This window comes from Mustela putorius, unplaced genomic scaffold (genome assembly GCF_011764305.1).
Source record: "Mustela putorius furo isolate JIRA1106 unplaced genomic scaffold, ASM1176430v1.1 tig00003845_pilon_pilon_pilon, whole genome shotgun sequence".
Taxonomy (NCBI): domain Eukaryota; kingdom Metazoa; phylum Chordata; class Mammalia; order Carnivora; family Mustelidae; genus Mustela; species Mustela putorius.
The window spans coordinates 58,480,138-58,501,031 of NW_025421998.1; the positions used below are offsets into that span (position 1 = coordinate 58,480,138).

Consider the following 20,894-nt stretch of genomic DNA (forward strand, 5'->3'; position numbering starts at 1 on the left):
AATTTGGAATTTTAAAAAATTAAAAGAAAGAAAATCAAAACTACATTATACCATTTTTTAACTATCAGACTGGAAATGTAAAGATAGTACTGACAAGAGCATTAATAAGTAGTTTCCTACACTGTTAATAGAAGATTTACCTTCAGTGAAAAAACTGGCAACATTGACCAAAATTCAAAATATATAAGCTCTCTGACCCAGTAATTCCATTTTTTAGAATTTCTCTTACTGATTAACTTCACATACACTGTACATGAAAAGATTTATGTTCCAGAATATTAAGAGTAGTCATTCTATAATAAGTCTGTCCCCTTAATAGAATGTTTTACAATAATTAAATAGCATAAATCTTTTATATATTAAGACACATTAAATTACATTAAATGAAAAAAATAAGTTGCAAAAAAATCCCATTTGTTTCAGTGTGCATATGCATATACACATAATAAAATCTTTGTAAAATATTAACACTGTCTTCAATTAGAATATACAGAAGTTTTAAGAAGAAAAGGGAGATAAGGGTACTCATTTCATTAAAAAAATCTGAAGGGGAAAATAAGCAAAGAAAATGAAGATAAAGGGAGGAGTAATAAAAGTACACAGAGAAAGATTTTTTTAAATAGAAAAGTGGTAAGAAAACCCGAGGCCCTAGAAATCCAGAGTTAGGATTCATATCCCTATTTCCAAAAAGGATTCTGAGATAGTATATGACACAAATGCATGGACTGTTAAGTACTAAGAGAAAGGAAAGCGGGTCTTTCAGGCTCACTGCGTATTCCCAGTGCCTACCAGACCGTAAGGACTAAATAAATATGTGATAAGCTAAAGCTACAAATGAGAATGGAAACCATAAAGAAAAAGGGAAGGCTGGGAAAAGGTTTGATGATTATTACTAGGTGCCAAAATCTAGCTCTGATTTCCTAGCAGTCACAGTAAAAAGAAAAACTGGGTGCTGCAAGCCAATAATCTTCCAGCAGGTATATAGGCTACTCCCCACTGTGGGAGGTGTTGCCAGAATTCCCCCCAAACCAGATTCATTTGCACCCTCTACCTCAGGTGCTGTAACCACAGTCAAAGACCTGCAAGCACTTCAGACACCACTGAGACCACCTAGTACTCCAATGATGGGTCACCCGTTTTCTCCAACTGGTAAAAAGAAGGGGCTCAAGACTGCGGGCACTCCTACTATCCTTCCCTATGCTGCTTCTAACTATTAAAGCTAGAATACATAAAAGTTAGAACATAAAAAATAAAGGAGCTGGAAAAGGGAGTTTCAAATACAAAATCTAGTCAACTTTTAATTCCCTATATTAAAGAAGTATTAATGAAAATAACTGAAATAGAGGATAATAATTATTTGCAAATCACTCCACAGATTCAGTTCAGGCTACAGCTTTATTCCCAGATTACATCCAGTTGATCTAGAATTGGAATCCCTCAAGAAAGAAAAAAACCAGTATCTTCAAATGCCAGGTAGTTAGGTTAGAATCTCCCACCTGTTTGTCAAAGGATATGATCAAACATTTGTTTCAATACAATATCTAAGTGGCAGCTAAGACCTTTCAAGTTCAGTGTAGATAAACAACAGATCTGCATAAAAGCTATTAGAAGTACATATTATCTGAAAGTTATACTAATCAAATTAATAAGAATTAAACAAACAAACAAAAAGGTGTAGCCAAAGAGGGATATACCTCTTAACATATTAGAAATATGCACAAGGAAGTCTTTTCACAATAAAACTACAGATAGCTGTGCTGTTTAAGACTTCAACAGCGCATGAACACAAGAGAAATGACTGCATAACATCTCTGCTTCCATTTTTATTTTGCAAAAGAGGAACAATTCTTCGTTATGTAGACATCTCTCCCTGAATGCTTTGAAGGAAAAGGTTTATATTACAGACAAAACTGATCATCATTTCTGAGTTTTGTCCCTAAACTTTGTAAAAGAAGAGGAAAAAATCACTAGCATCTATGAAAAGTAAACATTCTTATTGCTGATCTGCTAATGGGTTTGTTTCTCCATCAGTTTGAATACTATGATTCCATTTTCTTCAGGAAACTGAAAAAAACTGTAATCTTTCCAGATCAAACTTCCACCAAGCAGTTTTAGTACAACATTTATCATACCTAGCAAAACCACCAGAGGACAACTCCAGCTGCTACAACAAAACGGAGAAAGATAAAGGTCTCCAAACACTTAATAGCACTTTCCCAAAAAAGGGCCATAAACCTAACACCACTGAAAGAGAAATGCAATCTGTACTTTGCAGACCGAAACAGGAATTGCTTCAATACTATCTTTTTCCCTCTTCCTCACCATAAAAACTACTCACCCCTAGTTGTGATGTACAGATCTACATCCCAAGACTCTTAGGAGATTAGGAACCCACAAGTGCCAACAAAGACAGGAAACAAGGACTTCTTTCCCACACAAACTTTATTGCCATTTCATTTCAATAATTACATACTGAGTGAACACTGAAAAGAAAAGCAGAAAAGTATGCCTACTCAGAAGCACAACCAAGACAAAGTAAGTACAACTCAAACTAAACATGCAATGACACATTCACCCCTGCCAAACCAAGGTTAGATGCAGAACACCTTAAGAGAATATGAGAATGATCCCACCCATTTGTTTTAAATCATTCCTGGGAAAGAATAATTAAAGGGCCCATCATAAAGCAAAAACCATTATCAAAGACATGGGTTCACATAAGAAGAGACACCCTTAAGAATTCATCAAAACTATGGTTTAGGGTCTGGAGTAAAAATATTTACTAAATGCCTTTCTTGGGTTCAATTTAGAGAAGGCAGAAAGGAAGGAGCTTACGTTAAGGAATTTCAGTGGGAAATGCAGGGAAAAAAACAGGGGCAAGTACATAAACTTTTCATCCTAACCTTTATTTTGAATCCTTTACATTCACTTTTTAGTTTTTAAAATTATGATTAAAATTCAGCAGGAGAAAGTAAAATAATGCAAATAAAATTAAGTATCGATAACCCAAAAGATGGAGGGGAACAGTTAGGAAAGGTTTTTTCCTCCCTTTAAAAAAGGTTTGCATGAAAAATTTTAATGTTGTTGTTGGTCCTCTCTTTGTAATTGTGAACATTGTGGTTTCATATTAAAAAATCCAAGAACAGGGGCGCCTGGATGGCTCAGTGGGTTAAAGCCTCTGCCTTCAGCTCAGGTCATGATCCCAGAGTCCTGGGATCGAGCCCCATATGGGGCTCTCTGCTCATCAGGGAGCCTCCTTCCTCCTCCTCCTCCTCTCTATCTCTCTCTCTCTCCCTCTCTACCTGCCTCTCTGCCTACTTGTGATCTGTCAAATAAATAAAAATAAATAAATAAAAATTCAAGAACATTTAAAACTCAGACATAAGTAGGGGCACCTATGTGGCTCAGTTGGTTGAGTGGCTGCCTTCAGCTCAGGTCATGATCCCAGCATCCTGGGATGGAGTCTCCCATCCCGCTCCTTGCTCGGCAGGGAGCCTGTTTCTCCCTCTGCCTCTGCCAACCACTCTATCTGCCCGTGCTCACTCACTCTCACTCTCTCTCTCTCTCTAACAAATAAATTTTTAAAAAAGATTTTTTAAAAATTCAGACGTAAGTAAATGGAGGGTCTATCAACCCACATTTTTGTTACTAATGGGAAAAAAATTCAGTTTAAGTTACTATGGGATGTGGAGGATCGCTTCCCAGCCTTTAAGATCATGTGTACTATGGGATGTGGAGGAAAAGAACAGAGAAAATAACCTCTTATTTCTTGATGCTAAAATTTTGTCTTGGCAAGGCAGGGGAGGAGTACCAGGTGAAGATTCACATTCGCACAAATGCACATCTATGATTCTCAATGGAAAATAAGTGGGAAATGGTCAATGGTTAGAGCGTGAAACCACAAACAGCTCATTTCCATAGTATCTTTTCCCAAAACTCATGCCCCAGTCGTGACCCTCATATCCACACGACACATTCTACAAATTAAAAATCAGCAACTCCTCATTTTGGAATTTATTTCAAGGTTATTCTGATGTTTAACCATATTGTAAATACACTCAGTAAGAGGTTTTTGGCATGGACATCAAAATCATTGTTCTGAAGTGCTATTTTCCCCTATTATTTTTAAATTTATATCCATATATAATTGCTAATACTTATGAATTCCCCAGATCTCTCCCTTAACAAAACCAAAATGGGTATTTTTCTTCTGAAGTCCTTATTTGACAGAGAGAGACACAGTGAAAGAGGGAACACAAGCAGGGGAAGTGGCAGAGGGAGAAGCAGGCTTCTCATGGAGCAGGTAGCCCGTTGCGGGGTTTGATCCCAGGACTCTGGCATCATGACCCCAGCCGAAGGCAGATGCTTAATGACTGAGCCACTCAGGCGCCCCTCACCAGAAAATTCTTGCCAATATTCTCTGCTCTACCCTTTCCTTTCACAGTAATCCATCCAAAAAGCATTTCTAGAAACAATGTGGATATAACAGGATGGGACAACAAACTGAAATGAAAGAAGCTCCATATATGATGACCAAAAAAACCTGGGAACTGGTACCAGGCTCTTCTTTAGTGCTCTAAGCTAGTGTAAAAAGAATGTTGGTTTGTTTTCCCCTGTTGAACACACCAACATAAGGGAAAGGGCTTCCTCTTCATTCTTCTTTCCAAACTACTGCTAATCACATTTGGAGTTAGAAATCTAAAAGGATAAAACCAGACATGTCAGACTATTTAAACACCTGAAATTCTCAGGGTTCTGTTCGTTTTCCAAATATGCATTAGCATTTCAAACTTCAGCATACTTGATTTTTATAAAATTCAAAGAAAATCTGGCAAAGCAAAATGTTGTAAACATCACATTTTCTTACAACCTTCAATGAAACCTATGTTTTATAGTTAGACTATAATGAGTATGGGTTTGTTCACTTGGTTTATTGTAAACATAATCTGAATTAGGTATAGAAAGCATCTTTTAGAGACTTATCATTAGGATAAAACTATTAAAACACACACACACACACACACACACACACACACCCCACCCTACTCTTAAAGGCCTTTTGTTAAAAGGTGTTGAGAGATTTTTTTTTCAGTAATATAACTGAAGAGCCGTGTTAAAAAGAAGGGTTAAAAACACTGACAAAATAAAATCAATTCCCAACACATTGTAATTCAGTAAAATAGCAAATTATAGTTGCAACATCAAATAAGACTGAAGAGTACTCTTTATTACTATTATTATTACTATTATTGACCAATAAGCTCTATACACTGTTAGTCTTAAGTCTTAATGTTAACTACTATAAACTTACCAAAAAGTATACGTGCCCACTGAAACTCACTAATCTTTGTGTAAAGGCCATTTTTTTGGCATTTATAAAGTCATGACTAAATAACTTATTTTGGAAAAAGAAAAATTTTAAAACACACGTTAAAAGAGAAAACATACCCTAAATAAGATACATTTTGGCTCTTTTTAATACCCAACTTCTAAAGACCTCCCAAGGAAGTTATTTCAGGTTTATAACATAGTTTTTTACTTCCAGTTCCAGATTTTCTTATCTCTTTTATTCCTATAGTTGACTAGATTCAAGAATATAAAACCAAAAACAAATTGCTTTAAATTACATATGTGGACTTTTTTGGTCGACTAATAATTTTGGTTGACTAATTTTTTGGTTGACTAATTTTTTGGTCGACTTATAATTTTAGTTGACTAATAATTTTTTCTGTATTTTGATTTGGGGTGGAGTGTGTCACTAAGTGGTGATATCAACAGAGCATGAAAAAGTATTTCTACTGATTTTGTTTTTAAATAAACAAATCAAAGCCTTTTCATTATTCTTACAATCTAAATAAATACCAGACTTGAAGGTCTTAGTCCTTTGCAACATTTTAAGATCTTGTACCTAAAATGCCTTCTTTTTTGCTACATTGGGTTAATTCTTATAATAATTACATGCTGTCATATGACCCCTTCCTCAATAAGCCTCACCTTCCTCACTAAAAAATGAGGAGAACATGCATTTCATGAGGTTGCTGTAAGGATTAAATGGTCTAAAATACACAAACTACACTACAGCATGGTAGCCTGACAAACCAAAAATATTTAATAATAAATATTAGTTGCTTTCTTCTAGAAAATTCTGTATTATGAAACTTATTTAAGGTGATTAAAGCAAAGCTATTTATAATCTATTTATTGATATGGCCATGTGCAATTTTATGCTCTATTAAAATTGTCAGATTTTTTTCCCAAGGAGGTGTGGGGGTGGGGATGGGGCAGGGCACAGTAGACAAAAACTGAAAGAAAAATCAGGGATGTTGTTGCCCTTACTTTCATTCTCTTAAAGTATTCTTTTTTATAAGCTTGACTTTTAATCACTTTTATCTGTTTTTCTAAGAAATAATTTTTCTTAGTTTTGTTTTTTTAAGAATTCAAGTCTAAGACTAAACAGATATCCTATGCCAAAGTACTCAACGCAGATACCTTGGTTGCTGAACATTTCACAGTTCAAGGCCTCAGTCTCTTTAAAAAAAAAAAACAAAAACCTCTGAAGATCACTGATAACTAAGCATTCTCTCATGGTTATTAATTATTTCACACCTCTTAAAGGTTTAACTTGGTTAATTTTATATGCAAACATACTTTCTCATTCTTTACTCTCATCCTGCTGTGGTCTATGCCGCAGAATCCCCTGATGGCTAAACTCGCTGCAACCCAGCCCACTTCTCAACACCCCCTTTTCCACGCAAACATCCACCCCTCAAGAAGAGATGCCCGGCATTGTTTGTGCTGAGTTGGAAACAATACACTTCCATTGCGGTTAATTTACATCAGATGCTGCCTGGCCTGGGGAGCGCTGTGCTGTCTTTTTTACCCTTTTTCTTCCCGGGCTCCGGCCTCCCTCTTTTTAATTTAAATTACTCTTTTTATTTTAAAAACTTCCGTTTGTTTTATTACCTTGGCAGCTTTACTTTTTCTCTGGACTGACTAAAAAGGTAAGTTTAAACAGTTTTTGTAAGGTTAATGTCTTTTCTTTTTTTTACATGGATATCTGACAACCAGAATCCATACCGTTAAAAGTGCAATGATGATGTTGCTTTTCATGTTGGACACAATTTCACTGTTTTGTAATCTAAATATACAAAACACAAAAATGTTATTTTATATGCGGTTAAATTGGCTATTCTCTAATCATATTTATTAACAGCAACACATGTACTCCTAAAGGATACAAAGGGATTTGATGCTTGCTTCTGCTGTTTTTATTTATTTTTTTTTAGAAAACCATACAATATTACACAGGCAAATACAGTAAGTCATTGTTTCCTTGAGTGATATTTATAACATTAAAATTATTTAGCTTTTGAAATCTAGTATTAAAAATACTATAAAGCCAGCTTTGTTTTGAAAGCCAAACGTCTCCACCAAAATACAGTTTTTAAAAATTTTCCAGATATCTGAGAATTAAGTATAACTATTTTTAATAAAATCATAATTAAAGCCATCTCAGAAACCAAAATCCTAACCTTCCAATCACATTTCACGTATTAACTATTTTATCTAACATCAAGAAAGTAAAAACACGTTCCATCAACACAGTTAAAAATAAAGTATGCAAAGACTCCCAGCATAGGCAAATGACACAAATAATTAAGAATCACATTTCAAATTTAAAAACACTTCCACCCATGAGATTCCAGAAGTATGAGTACATGGTTTTAACTTTTAACATTTACTCTCTGCACTACTTTCTCTTCCTTTCTCAAACTAGCTTCCCCTCTACCCCCAACACACACATAAAATAGATCATTTAGGCCAGTGGTATTTTAGTACATCACCCCTCCTCCTCCTCCACTTAGACAGTCTTGCCTTTTATATCTATGTGGAGGTTCCCATGGCAACACTCACTTACACCAATACTATTTCCAACTGAAATGAAAGAAGCCAAAATCTAAATGCTCCATTTTACACACACCCTAAAACAAGTAAAGATTTTTTTCTATTATTTTTTAATGAAAAAGTAGGTGTCTAGAATTTCTATAAAAAATAGTTAATTAATATTACAGAAATAACTAGAAAAACAGTCATTGTAGGCAATTTTATATATGCGTATTATTACACGAGATTTGCATGGGCTCTATTACATAAAACTGGTATGCTGAGCCAAGAGGTTTACTCAATTATCATCGTGAATGGGAAATATAATTTTTGCTAATCCAGTCTACTGTATCATTTTTTTTTTTTAAATGGTGGCTACAGAGCTCACAAAAACCCTGGTGAGAAATTCTAACAAAACAAGCCAAGAAGCAATTCATGGACAGCAGGAGGCAATTCCAGAACACAGGCACAATCTATAAAGAGAAACCACCTCAGCTTTTTGATGTTAAATACATAGAAATATCAGCATACAACAAAGCTAAGAAACAGACTGTTGTATCAAGTTTAAAAGTAAAATATTCAGGGTCAAATGTCTTGAGTACCTTTATCTAGACTATTTTCAAAAGTACTACTTTCAAATTTTTATGATTTTTTAAAACAAAATTCTTTCTTTGTAATACTGAAGTCCGCATATATTTAGCTTTAGTACAACACACATTCCAATCAAGTTTTTCAAAATATAGAGAAGTGGGGGGTTATGGGTGTTGCTGTGTGTGGAAGTGTGTGTGTGTGCATGTATGTTTAAAAGCAAGAACATCAAGGTGGGAGGTCAAACATTTACTTTGAAAACATATACATTTCTTAAACAGGTTATGCACACTTCTAAGAAGCCTCACAGAAGAGGTAAGAATATAAAATGAGTAAAACTTCATAAAGCTTTTTGATAAATGATCAAAGCTAAGCATTAAAAATCTCTGCATGGTGAATACATTTTTTAAAAGGATAAAAATCAATACAGTGTACACTGAACTGTTTATTCTGACAACATATCATAGCACCTGGATAGTCTGTATTAAGTAATTTGTTTCTGTACAGTTTATTAATATATGTGGGTTCATAAAACAGAATATGTATTTTAATTTAAAATCATACTTTCACAAAATTTATAATGAGGGTTTTTCTTCCTTGCTTTTACATTATCACTCTCTTAAAATGAGCTGATTCAAAAGACAATAAAGACTCCCTCAAAATCAGTACAGGAAACTACAAGAATTTACTTTCCCAAAAGCAACTTTTAAGACATGAGCATGAACTGCCTAATGAATCTCATAGTCAGGCTTGTGAAAAGGACCAACTTGCACCTTTCAGAGGTCTTTCCCTCTTTTTAAAATTTCCCATACAGTGAAACCTGCTGACACTTTTTTTATAAGGGCTGGGCCGGGTGTGAGTGTGTTGGGGGAAGGGGTGATTTGCAGTACTGGGGAGTTTCTGCAACATTTGTGAGGGGTTTTATAGGCAGGATCCTCTCTCAAGTGTTTAGAAAAGCAAAACAAAAATAACCAACTACTAAAGTTCATTTTACTTAAAAAAAAAAAAAATCCTTTGCAAATATTTCAATATTAACTACCTAAATGCAGACATCTGCAGAGTTCAGAAATCTTTCCAGGTCTTTGAAGACATTTAATCAATGTTGATATTAGATTTATTTTTAAGCCAACCTCAAAAGCAAAATCCAGAAAAAAGTATTATAACCTCTCTTGAACAAAAAAGAATTTAATTTAAAAACCTTCCTTTATCACAAGCAGGTTTGGATGCAATGCCACCTGGTGGCACAAAAAAACTTTTAAGTAGGCTTTGGTTTTTTTAGAAACTGAGCTGTTTGAAGCTCCACCCATCCCTTTGATGACTCTACCCTCGCCAAACCAGTTATTCATCCCATTGTTTAACAATAAATGATAATTTTTATTTAAGAACTTTAAAATTTTTAAGCAATTAACTGCATGTGACAATTTCTTCAATGTTTATATATCATAAAAGAAGCAAAGTATTTTTTCAAAAACCAAATTATACCACAGCTTTAATTTTTAAAAGATGAAATGTTTAAGAATGGGGGGGAGGCAGGGATGGAGTAACCGAGCTGCTTTGTAAAATTACACTGTATAATTAATTCCATGGTAAGAATGTTTTTATGGCGTGTTTTGGTGACCTTTTATTACCATCAAGTTCACAATGCTGGTGGCCTGCCTTTTAATCCCTCCGCAGACAAAGGCCCTAAATAAACACAGATCCCTTCCTGGGAAAAAGTCCACTCTGGTTAAATGGTAAGGAAATGAGTAAATCATTAGTAATCTTTAAAGCCAAAGCTATAAACTCAAGTTACCTTAAGTTGAAATGAAAGTGTCCTGCAAGAGTTTCAAAGTTCTGTCACAGATAGAAATCTCCAGCTCTTGACTCCAGACTAGGCGCCAGCTGATAAACAAACAATTTAAGTCAAGAGCTGGAGAATTCCCAGCTTTTTCATTTAATGGCTTTGGCCAAGAGTATTTATTGCCTCCAGTTTTATTCTCACTTAGCCCTAAGAGGAAATTTAAACTCATCATTATCTTAAAGCCCCATATGGGTAGCAGTCAGCTCACCTGATAGAGCTCCTCTTACTCTGTACCAGTCTGAGTCTCTAACTAGAAGTGATGTAATAATGTAAACTAATTAACTATAGTTTTAGGTTGACTTTTTAACAGGCTAAATAAACTCTGTTCAATATAGTTTATATTCCCACTCGGGGTAGTAACAATTCCAAAAAGTTTAACTTTACAGTTTTACTCCAAACTACCAGCTAACGTGGAAAAGGACAATGGGATCTCTCTCTCATTCCCCCACATGCTCCTGCTCTGCCTCTCTCTCCCTTCCTCTCTCTTCCCCCTTGTCCACTAGCCCTTGAATATTATATAAAGTAACTTTTCTGAATCAAATATAGACTATTCCTTTTAATTTTTAAATATCCAGTGTTGTTCCATCTATCTCTTAAGAGAGCAGTGTGCAAGATTTAAGATGTAAATGTCTTATCAGGAAAAGCTGTTGAACTTATATTACTACTAATAAGAATATAAAAATACACCCCAATTAAAGATCAATAGAAACCACCAAATATTTCTTAATGCTATATTTAAAAGTTTGCTATTAAAGATTATAGATCTCAAAATCATCATTATGCTGTTGCTCTTAACTCCTTTCTCAAAATTTCATTTACTTTTAGGAAAAAAATCTCATCTCTACTTAGAATTTTATGTTGAAAAAATTCTTTTAACTATTGGAATATTTGCAGATATTTGACAACCTCAATAAATCAACTATTCTTCTTCCTCCACTGCTTGTCTAATGAAAAAAAAAATGCTGCAAGATAATATTCATACTAAAAATAGCTTTGTATTAAAGAGTTAATAAAATATGGCATTTATGAGAAGAAAAGTTCTTTGCCTCTCACTTCTTAATTTTCAGGAAGTTTTATAAAACCTATCTTGGCTGGAAAAGCCAATTAACCATTTCAGAGTTTGCCAAGACTATTTTTCTACTCTTTTAATATAAGTACACAGTACATTAAAAATGTTGGCCACTTGAGGACAAATATTACCCTAACACATAAGAATTAGGGGAAATGGAATGTAATTAATGATAAAATTATTTGTATGCCCAGCCTCATATTATGTTTCATTTAAAAAAAAATAACAAAAAACCTCCCTAAGAACAATGCTGTCTCAAGAGACCACAACAGATAAATGTTCGGATGACCATAACTAACAGCCAATAACTCAATAAAAAAGATGTCAGGGACAAATCTTAAAATTCTTAATACCCTTCTAAAAAAGTTCACATTCTCTCATGTTGATAGTGGTAATCTGAGCTAAGTACAAAAACACCACCAACAAAAATCCTCTACCTTCAGGTCAAGTTAAAATCACTGCAAGGAAGAAGAGGGGAGGTAAGTCTGCTGTCATACCTTCACTGGCCCTAATGGAAGGGTCCTTACTATGAAATGCGCATTGAATTCAAAATTTTCACAACTAAAATACACAGAGCAATGCAAAACAAAATAGAATCATACAGCAAATATAGAGAGAGGATTTAAACTCTACTTAATCTACTTTTCATCTGCTAACATTACCAAACTTTAAGGAAATCAGACATCTAGAAAACCACAAATAAGTCTGATAATGGTTTGATGGCCATGACAAGGCCCTTGTGAAATGCTTAATTCCATTTCCTTCTCCCACTTTACCTCCAGTACTATCCAGGGATCACAAGTGAAACAAAATAAAGACCTAACACGCAAGCATACTGGAACTAATTTCACAATGCTTAGGAATCAACAGATGTTAATAAAAAATAAACTATATATAATAGCTTCAGAGGATTTATTTGCTAAATATACTTTACCTTTATATAAACACCAGTAGGCAGTTCTGAGATGTGACCAGACCCAATTGTGTCTGGTCTGACTTACATCCTGAATGGCAATTAAAGGACATTAAAAATACCCTAGGATTACTTCAGACAGGACCCCTGCCTTATCCATGCACTTTCCAACATAACCAGGTGAAGAGAACACAGCATCCCTCCACCACAGGACAGAGCCTGGCAAGAGCAACCCCTGTAATGGTTACTTGACTGGAAATTGCAATGCAATTAAAACCTGGCCTGCAGATTTAGAGATGGAGGAACTGCAAACTGCCAGAAAGTGAATTCTTAGAAATAAACTAGGTTGTCATTAGCAATAACAATTATCACTAACAATAAATGAGAACAACAATAACAATGAGTGAAGTGATCACCTTGCCTTCCCTAACCCATTCTTCTGTTTTCTTAGGAGAAATTATTAAAGCTGTCTCAGCTATGTTACATTGGGCAGTGAGTAGGCAGTCTTCCCTAAACTGTTAAGAACTCATTAACATCTTATATAGAGACTCCTGTCCATGACAACTGTTGTAGAGGAGAATCAGGCGTGCCAAAAAATGTAAAAAGAGGTTTTTTAGGGGGACACCTCTTCTTAGGGATTAATTTCAAAGAAATCCCTGGAATTTATTTACCAAACATTTCTGAACTACTTGTGCAAACTGGAGAAAATCCTAGGCAAAAAGGATACTTACTGGATACAAGGTGGTAAGTAAAATTATGGGTAAATGTAAATGGCTAACCTAATTATCCCCTTTCTGGTATGTTGGTACTGATGAATCTTACATCATTTTTAAGGAAATGGATTTGTCCATGAAACAAAATTAAAGAAAATATTAATTATCTGAATTACTAAAGCTTTAAGTACTGCCAGAATAGACCGAGGAAAGGCTTACTTCAGCTAATACTTTTCAAGACCAAATAATTCAAATCTCTCAAACAAAAGTGTGTGCCACAAAATGTCTTTTTTTTTAACTCTTTTTTTTTCTTTTTTTCAAGTAATCTTTACACCCACCATGGGGTTCAAACTCACTACCCCAAGATAGCCAGGTGCCCCTGCCACGAAGTGCTTTTAAATTTTCTAATAAGTTAATAATGTAAAAAGAACTAAAAATCATCATAGTAATACAATTCTTTAAAGGGAAGAACCCATGAAAATGAATTTTCTCAACCCTGTTAAAACAATTTATTTCAAAACATTAAAAAAAATAAAATCTTACTGAGGTAAGATTAAAATATAAGAATAAACACCACACACAATACCACTGTGTAATCAAATAGCTTATGAGAACATGAAAAAAGACCTATTGTAATAGCCCTTCTCTCTTCACATATTATCAAATAAGGCAAATTCAGTTGTATGAAATTTGGTAAAAGAATTTACTTTTGGACAGAAATAGCAATGTTTCAGCCCAAAGCCAAGTAATATTGCCAACTTATAAACTTCTCTAAGAAAACGTTTTAGTGGAAAAGCCAACAGACCCTTAACTATAATGGTGTTATGTGCTGAAATAGAAGTAATTTTTGTTTTTGTGGTTCCTTTACCATAAATTAGATACAGATCTAGTGGAAAAACAGCAGATATCCAGTTCAGTGAGCAGTTAAATCCAAGACTACAAATCTGATTTTGAAAACAATAATGGAGTCTATGTGAGACTTTCATTGAGGCATTTAGAAAGTGAGTCTAACACTCTAACAGAAACTCCTTAATAGATTTTGTGCTTACTACTCCATATTCTAAGAATACCTCAAAAAAATTACTAAGACTTAAGCCAGCCAAGTAGAGCGTAAAGTTTGGTTTTCTGATCGGGAACTGTTACACAAACACATACACACCAGTTCAATTATTTAATTTTGACATTAATCCCTAACTGGAGCAATACAGTTTAGCAGATAAATGAGGCTGGCCAGCCCGGACAGCCTTGCGCTAACTGCAAGTGCCACTTCAGAGTCACTTCAATTCAACATCTCTGTGTAACTCTGCAGACATATGAAGCAATCGGTGAATTTATTCCTCAATTATCCAAGCACGGTGAAGGGCTCTAATTACACCCTTGGAGCAGACCGAACAGACCTTTCCACACTAAAAAAAAAAAAAAAAAAAAAGCACATATCCAAAACGGTGTGACTAAACAATGTGTGACATTAAAGAAGGATTACAACTTTCAGAAAGATATGATTTACACAAGACAGGTAAACAGACTGGGGCATCATATTTGAGGCGAGGGTCATGGGCTAATTTATATAAAGCTCAGTAGCTTTACTTTGATAATCACAAACAGATAAACAAAGGCATGGGGTCAGACATATGGGAAGTCAAAGTATAGGTGAGTCAATTTAATAAACACTGAGTGCAATTTCCTGCTAAGTCCTGGTGATACAAAGATAAACGTTCCACAAACATACCAACCTTGTTGATACCTCAGAGCCCATACAGAGCAGTCAGCTACTGAAATACTCTTCCCTGGAGTTGTGCACTCAGATTCTGCTTAATGATCACTTCCCCAGAGAAGGCAGCCTGTCCATTTTATGTAAAAGGACCTTCCCCTGAAGTCACTGTTTACTCTGCCATTTTTTTCTTCATAGCACTTATCATTGAAATTATTTTTATTTGTTTATTCTCTCTATTCCTACTAAATCATAATTCATGAGGCAAAAGACTTTGAATATCTTCAAAGCATTACGTCTAGTGCCTAGACCATACCCACTACATAAAAGTACTCAATAAGTGTTTCATGCAATAAAATGAAGAATGAAATGTGTCCCTTGGAATCAAGGCATAACAGAAAAGATAAGAGTGTATAATAGGGGGGCGCCTGGGCGGCTCAGTGGGTTAAAGCCTCTGCCTTTGGCTCAGGTCATGATCTCAGGGTCCTGGGATCGAGCCCCACATCGGGCTCTCTGCTCAGCAGGGAGCCTGCTTCCCCCTCTCTCTCTCTGCCTACTTGTGATCTCTCTCTGTCAAATAAATAAATAAAATCTTAAAATATTTTTTAAAAAGTGTATAATTGGAAAACAGTACATAATCTTTTTTTTTTCTTAAAGATTTTATTTATTTATTTGACAGATCACAAGTAGGCAGAGAGGCAGGCAGAGAGAGAGAGAAACAGGCTCCCCACTGAGCAGAGAGCCCCATGCAGGGCTTGATCCCAGGACCCTGGGATCATGACCTGAGCTGAAGGCAGAGGCTTTAACGCACTGAGCCACCCAGGCACCCCAACAGTACATAATCTTGTAAGAATTATATAAATATAACAATATTAAGTACATTTCATTGAAGAAAAAATAGACCTTCATTTTTAGAGTCATCTTCTTTCCCTAAAAGTTCTAGACTCTCCATAATATCATGTGAACTTCTTTAGTTTATTAACAGAAGTATAACAAAACTGAAACTAAAGGTGATAAGAGAATTATATGAGCTAACCAATGTCCTTTCTTCCTTGTTTAAAGAATATTTACTAAAGAACTGCCAAATCTAATACCAAATTCCACTGGTTCCCCTTGGACGTAACTGGGAATCATTTATAGGGTCTTTAGGTAATCTTTAAAATATATTTTCCATTTCCCGAACTAAAAATTCTTCTGTTACCCCAGAATCAACTGTAAGTCAAATCAGGTGTTACTCTCTCTCTAAATATCCATACAGGTGAGTATAAGGTAAAAGTCCAAGTAAGTTTCAGTAGCCATCCCAGAAAGGACAAAGACAGCATTTTTTTTACAATGCCCAGCATGTTGCTATGGTCAAACTGTTTTTTTTTTTAATTTAAATTCAATTAATTAACATATATGTATTATTTGTTTCAGAGGTAGAAGTCAGTGATTTTTCAGTCTTAAATAAAACCCAGCGCTCAATAATACATCATGTGCCCTCCTTAATGCCCATCACCCAGTTATCCCATACCCCCACAGCCTTCCCTCCAGCAACCCTCAGTTTGTTTCCTATTATTAAAAGTCTCTTATGGTTTGTCTCCCTCTCTGATTCTGTCTTATTTTATTTTTTCCTCTCTTCCCTATGATCCTGTTTTGCTTCTTAAATTTCACATATGAGTAAGATCATTTGGTAATTGTCTTTCTCTGACTAACTTACTTCACTTAACATAATACTCTCTAGTTCCATCCATTGTGATCAAACTGTTAAAGAGTTCCCTTTCTGGTTGCTAAGTACTGGAAAGACTGCTGTGCTATGTTATTTTGCACTTTGTTTACAAATCATTTTATTAGTATGTTTTACTAATTTCTAAACTTCTAATGTAAGAACTTTTACTTTAAGTTGTTCCAAATATTATTCTACTTATTTTATCCTACCCCCACTTTTTGATCATAATCACACTTCCCAATGGCATCTAATATTACAATATAACATTCTGAACAGGAAACTACTCATCTTACTAATGTTAGAACGTAGAGGCAGTTACTTGAAATTCAGAGGTTAATAATCTGGAAATAAATAAACTGGAGAACAGCTTGAGAGTGAGAAACTGCAAGACGGCTCAAAATATTTAACAATTACCCTGCACTTTAAAAACGGAAGATCCTTGATTAAATCAACCATACTTTATTACATGCTCACCAGGAAATATAAACTGGAGATATAAAGTTGAGAAAGACATGGTATCTGCCTTTTTTGGAGTTTAGTAGTGGAAGAAACAGGCACAAACATAAGCATAACACAGTTGTCCTTGCAGTGGCATAGACACTATACTATGTGGACACAGAAGAGGGCCATGAAAAAAAGCTTCACTGCCTTCAGGTATAATCCTGTTCAACTCTAAGTCCTTATACCTCAGAACAGATCCTATCCTAGTCAAATTCAAACATGTTAGGAATATGTCAAAATACTACTTTACTTTCTCTTTTTCTGGACATTTATTTGATTAAACAGCACCAGCCCGTGGATCCAAAACAGGAAAGACCCCAAAACCTCTATCCTCTATCCATCCTATCCCAAGACAACTGCAGAACAAAAGACTCCTGATAGCCAGTTAATAAACATTCCAGGATGGGGTCAATACATTAAAACCTAATCTCATCTCTCCAGATGTCTCCTGATCTAAGAATAATGTCCTCTTAACCATTTCTTCTCAAATGACTCTGGAACAGAAATGTTAGGCCCCTCCCAGGTCAGAAGCTAACCTCTAAGAGTCAGAAAAGAAGGCAATTCTCCCTTCACTTCCCCACCAAAGGTTTCACTACATGGCAGTGCCAGTTAACTAAGACAGAAGACAGAGGACCATCCACTATCTAACATTGTTAGAAATGGGATTAACAGCAGGCTACCACCTTCAAAAACAGAAAGGCTACCACAGGGTGGGTGGGACTAAAGGGAAGAAGGTCTGGTGGAGTGTGGGAAAATCCTTAGCCTGAGTTGGGAGAGTAAGATTCTAATTCTAGATTGGTCATCAAACTGTGGAGAACCCCTAACCTTCAGACCTCAATTTCCCATCTATAAACTAACAAAGTAAAATTAAAGTATTACTCAAGTCCCTTCTAATAATAAAACTCAATTCTAAAAGCACAAAAGATACATAAAAGCTAGATATACTATTTAACCCCCAGCAGTCCATGAGAACACCACAATGAGACTTACTGAATTTTTACCAACTTACATTTCCAGATCTTACCAAACATGGGTACCTCGTATTAGCTCACCAGGGCAGCTACTTAGGTAACATTTAGGCAAACATTCTCCTTTGTAATCAGGAATAGAGAGATGTAAGTCTGGGTCCTGTTTACAGCAAACAAAACTCTTTTCTCTACTGGCTTAATAATAAATTTCATTTTGGCAACTTAGCTTTGGCATTCAAGTTGCCCTTTAATGCTAACTACAGTACTGTCATTCTCCCTCAGAAAGGGTTTATAACGCTTAGACTAAACAAGCACAGGTAGCACACTAATTGATATATTAAGTAACAAACACTTGTGTGTAATTATGGCAATATCAACTATATTGGCTCCATCAGTTATTTATTGCTCCATTACACTCTCAAACTTAGTGAGTTTATTTGCTCACAATTCTATGGGTAAGTAATTGAAACTGTCTTAGCTGGGCAGTTCATTTGCTGGTCGGGCCTGAGGTCACTAAATGCAGCTGCAGTTATCTGGGAACTTGACTCTAGCTGGTCAAGATGGCCTCACTCACATGCTTAATGGTTAGCACATGTCCCAGGCAGCTAATCCAGGCTTCAAGAGTCCCCACAGGCAAGACAGGGCAAGACTCAATGAACAAAGTGCTTTTCAAGTCTATCCTATGTAACATTCGCTAACATACTACTGCCAAAGCAAGTCAGATGGCTCAACTCAAAGTCAATGCAGCACACGGACATACAGAGTAGGCTTGGTCATGTGAGCCATTCAAGGTCATTACTGTAACAATGTACCATACTAGCTGTTGGCTATTTTTAGCATTATACTGAGATGATTTTTTTAATTTAAAGGACAATCTTCCATTTAGCAATCTTTATTTTCCTCTTAGAATAAATTAGAACTTTATAGAAAACAGTATTTCCTAATGCAGTGGAATGTGAAACAAATGTAGTCTTGGTCTTGAGCAAATGATTGGTTTCTTCAATACCTTTCTAGAAAGTCCCCAACTAGAAACTGGTCTTCAGCTACAAATTACATATGTATGTGTATATGTTTGTGTGTGTGCATGAGTGTACCATATTTGATTACATAATAATTTTGGAAAACTTGCAAATTATGGAAAATCATAATACCCATGCTTCTACCATTCCAAAATACCCAGATACCTACCATTAAGATTTGATATAATATGATATAATGTGCTTTTAAAATTTTATTAGTGAAAATCCTTGTCCTCTGATTGAGATGATCATAAGATTTTTAAATATGTTAATTCAGCAAAGTAGATTTATAGATTTTCTAATATTAAGCCATCTGAGTACATATGAGATAAACCTGATTGTAGGTTCGATCTCTTTTATACATGGTTGGATTTAGTTTGCTAAGGCACTTTTTAAAACTTTTTGTTTCTGTATTCATGACTGATACAGACCTAAAATTTTTCTCATTTCTCTCTCTTTCTGGTTGAACTATCAGAGTTACTCAGCTCTCATAGAATGAGTTGGGAAGTCTCTTTTTTTCTATTGTCTGGAAAAGTTCATATAAAAGTGAAATGATCTGCTTCTTAAAACTCTGGTAACATTTCACTTGTTAAAAATCATCTGGGCCTAAAGTCCCCCCTGTGAAATGATTTTTTCTTTTTAACCACTTCCTCAACTTCCTTAACAGTTAAAAGATGATTCAAGTAGGGACAACTGGGTGGCTCAGTTAGTTGAGCATCTGCCTTCAGCTCAGGTCATTATCCCAGGGTCCTAGGATGGAGCCTATCAGGCATCCTGCTTAGCAGGGTGCCTGCTTCTCCCTCCCCCTCTGCTGCTCCCTGTTTGTGTGCGCGCTCTCTCTCTCTCTCTCTCAAATAAATAAATAAATCTTAAAAAAAAATGATTCAAGCTAATTAATTATTTCTTGAATCTGTTCTGAAAAAGTTAAATTTTCTACAAATAGCTCTAGCTCTACCCACAGCAATCTGGACCAAAAATTCACAATTCTTCCAAGTTGTGACATCCTTTTGCCTGGACTTAGAGCAAGTTAATGTATTTTGAGAATACTAAATAACAAAAGTGAGTTTTGTTTTATTTTTGTTTTCAATGAGGAAATTGAGACTCCTGTAACAGGTCTAAAAATAACTGGGTATATCTTGGGTACCACAAAACTGTAATTGCTATTTCAGACAAACAAAAACAGGTATGCATAGATTTTAGCTGCCACTTACCACCAGAAACAGGAGCATCCATGAAAACTGCTCCCATTTTCTCAACTTCTTTGGCCAATTCTTTTGAAACTGCAGGGTCAATAGTACTGGAGTCTATCAATAGTGAGCCTTTCTTCACTTTTCTAAGAAAATAAATAAAAATAATAGTCTTTTAGGCTGTAATTTTATAGTTTTAAAAATATAGTGTGCAATTCTGAATAAACATTTCATGCAACTACCTAAAGAATTAGAATCTGCTAAAAGCTGCCAGATATCAAGGAGGTCTTTGCTTTAGTATTAAAAACATTATTAGAACTGGTTCAAAATCTCACATCCATTTTCAGATCAATTAAAGTTCAAAGTAAACCCAAACTCTTTCAAACAAACCTAAATAATCTAATGAACTCCATGGTATAAATTCTGGTTTCAGGTGAATAACACAATACCATAATAATATAGGTAGGCAATTTAAAACCCCTAATAACTTTAAAAGGTCTATTGTAGGATTTAAATTTTTGTTTGTAAAGTAGCTGAGGCTCTGTAAAAAGTACTTTATTTGTCTTTAACAAGCCATATTGCAAATTTCACACATCCATGTCATTTCCACTAGGCAGAATAAACATAAACCATTGAAATTTAGCCATTTGCTTCAGGGTGGCATACTCTTTAATAACTATAGTTTTTTAAAGATAAAATAAAACATCAAAGAAGCAGAAAGGAAAATAAAGGAATGGGCCTGCAAATCTCACAGATAAAGTTTTTCTGTTCTTTACAGTAAATGTATATACAT

At 35.1% G+C, this 20,894-nt stretch overlaps 1 protein-coding gene across 1 annotated transcript in view; it reads right to left on the minus strand.

The window, feature by feature from the left end:
• HIBADH (3-hydroxyisobutyrate dehydrogenase) overlaps positions 1-20,894 on the minus strand; it is a 106,276-nt gene that overhangs the window by 63,357 nt on the left and 22,025 nt on the right. Inside the window, exon 4 of the mRNA XM_004762551.3 lies at positions 20,126-20,247. Within this exon, the coding sequence (XP_004762608.1) occupies positions 20,126-20,247 (122 nt within the window). The remainder of the gene's footprint in view (positions 1-20,125; positions 20,248-20,894) is intronic.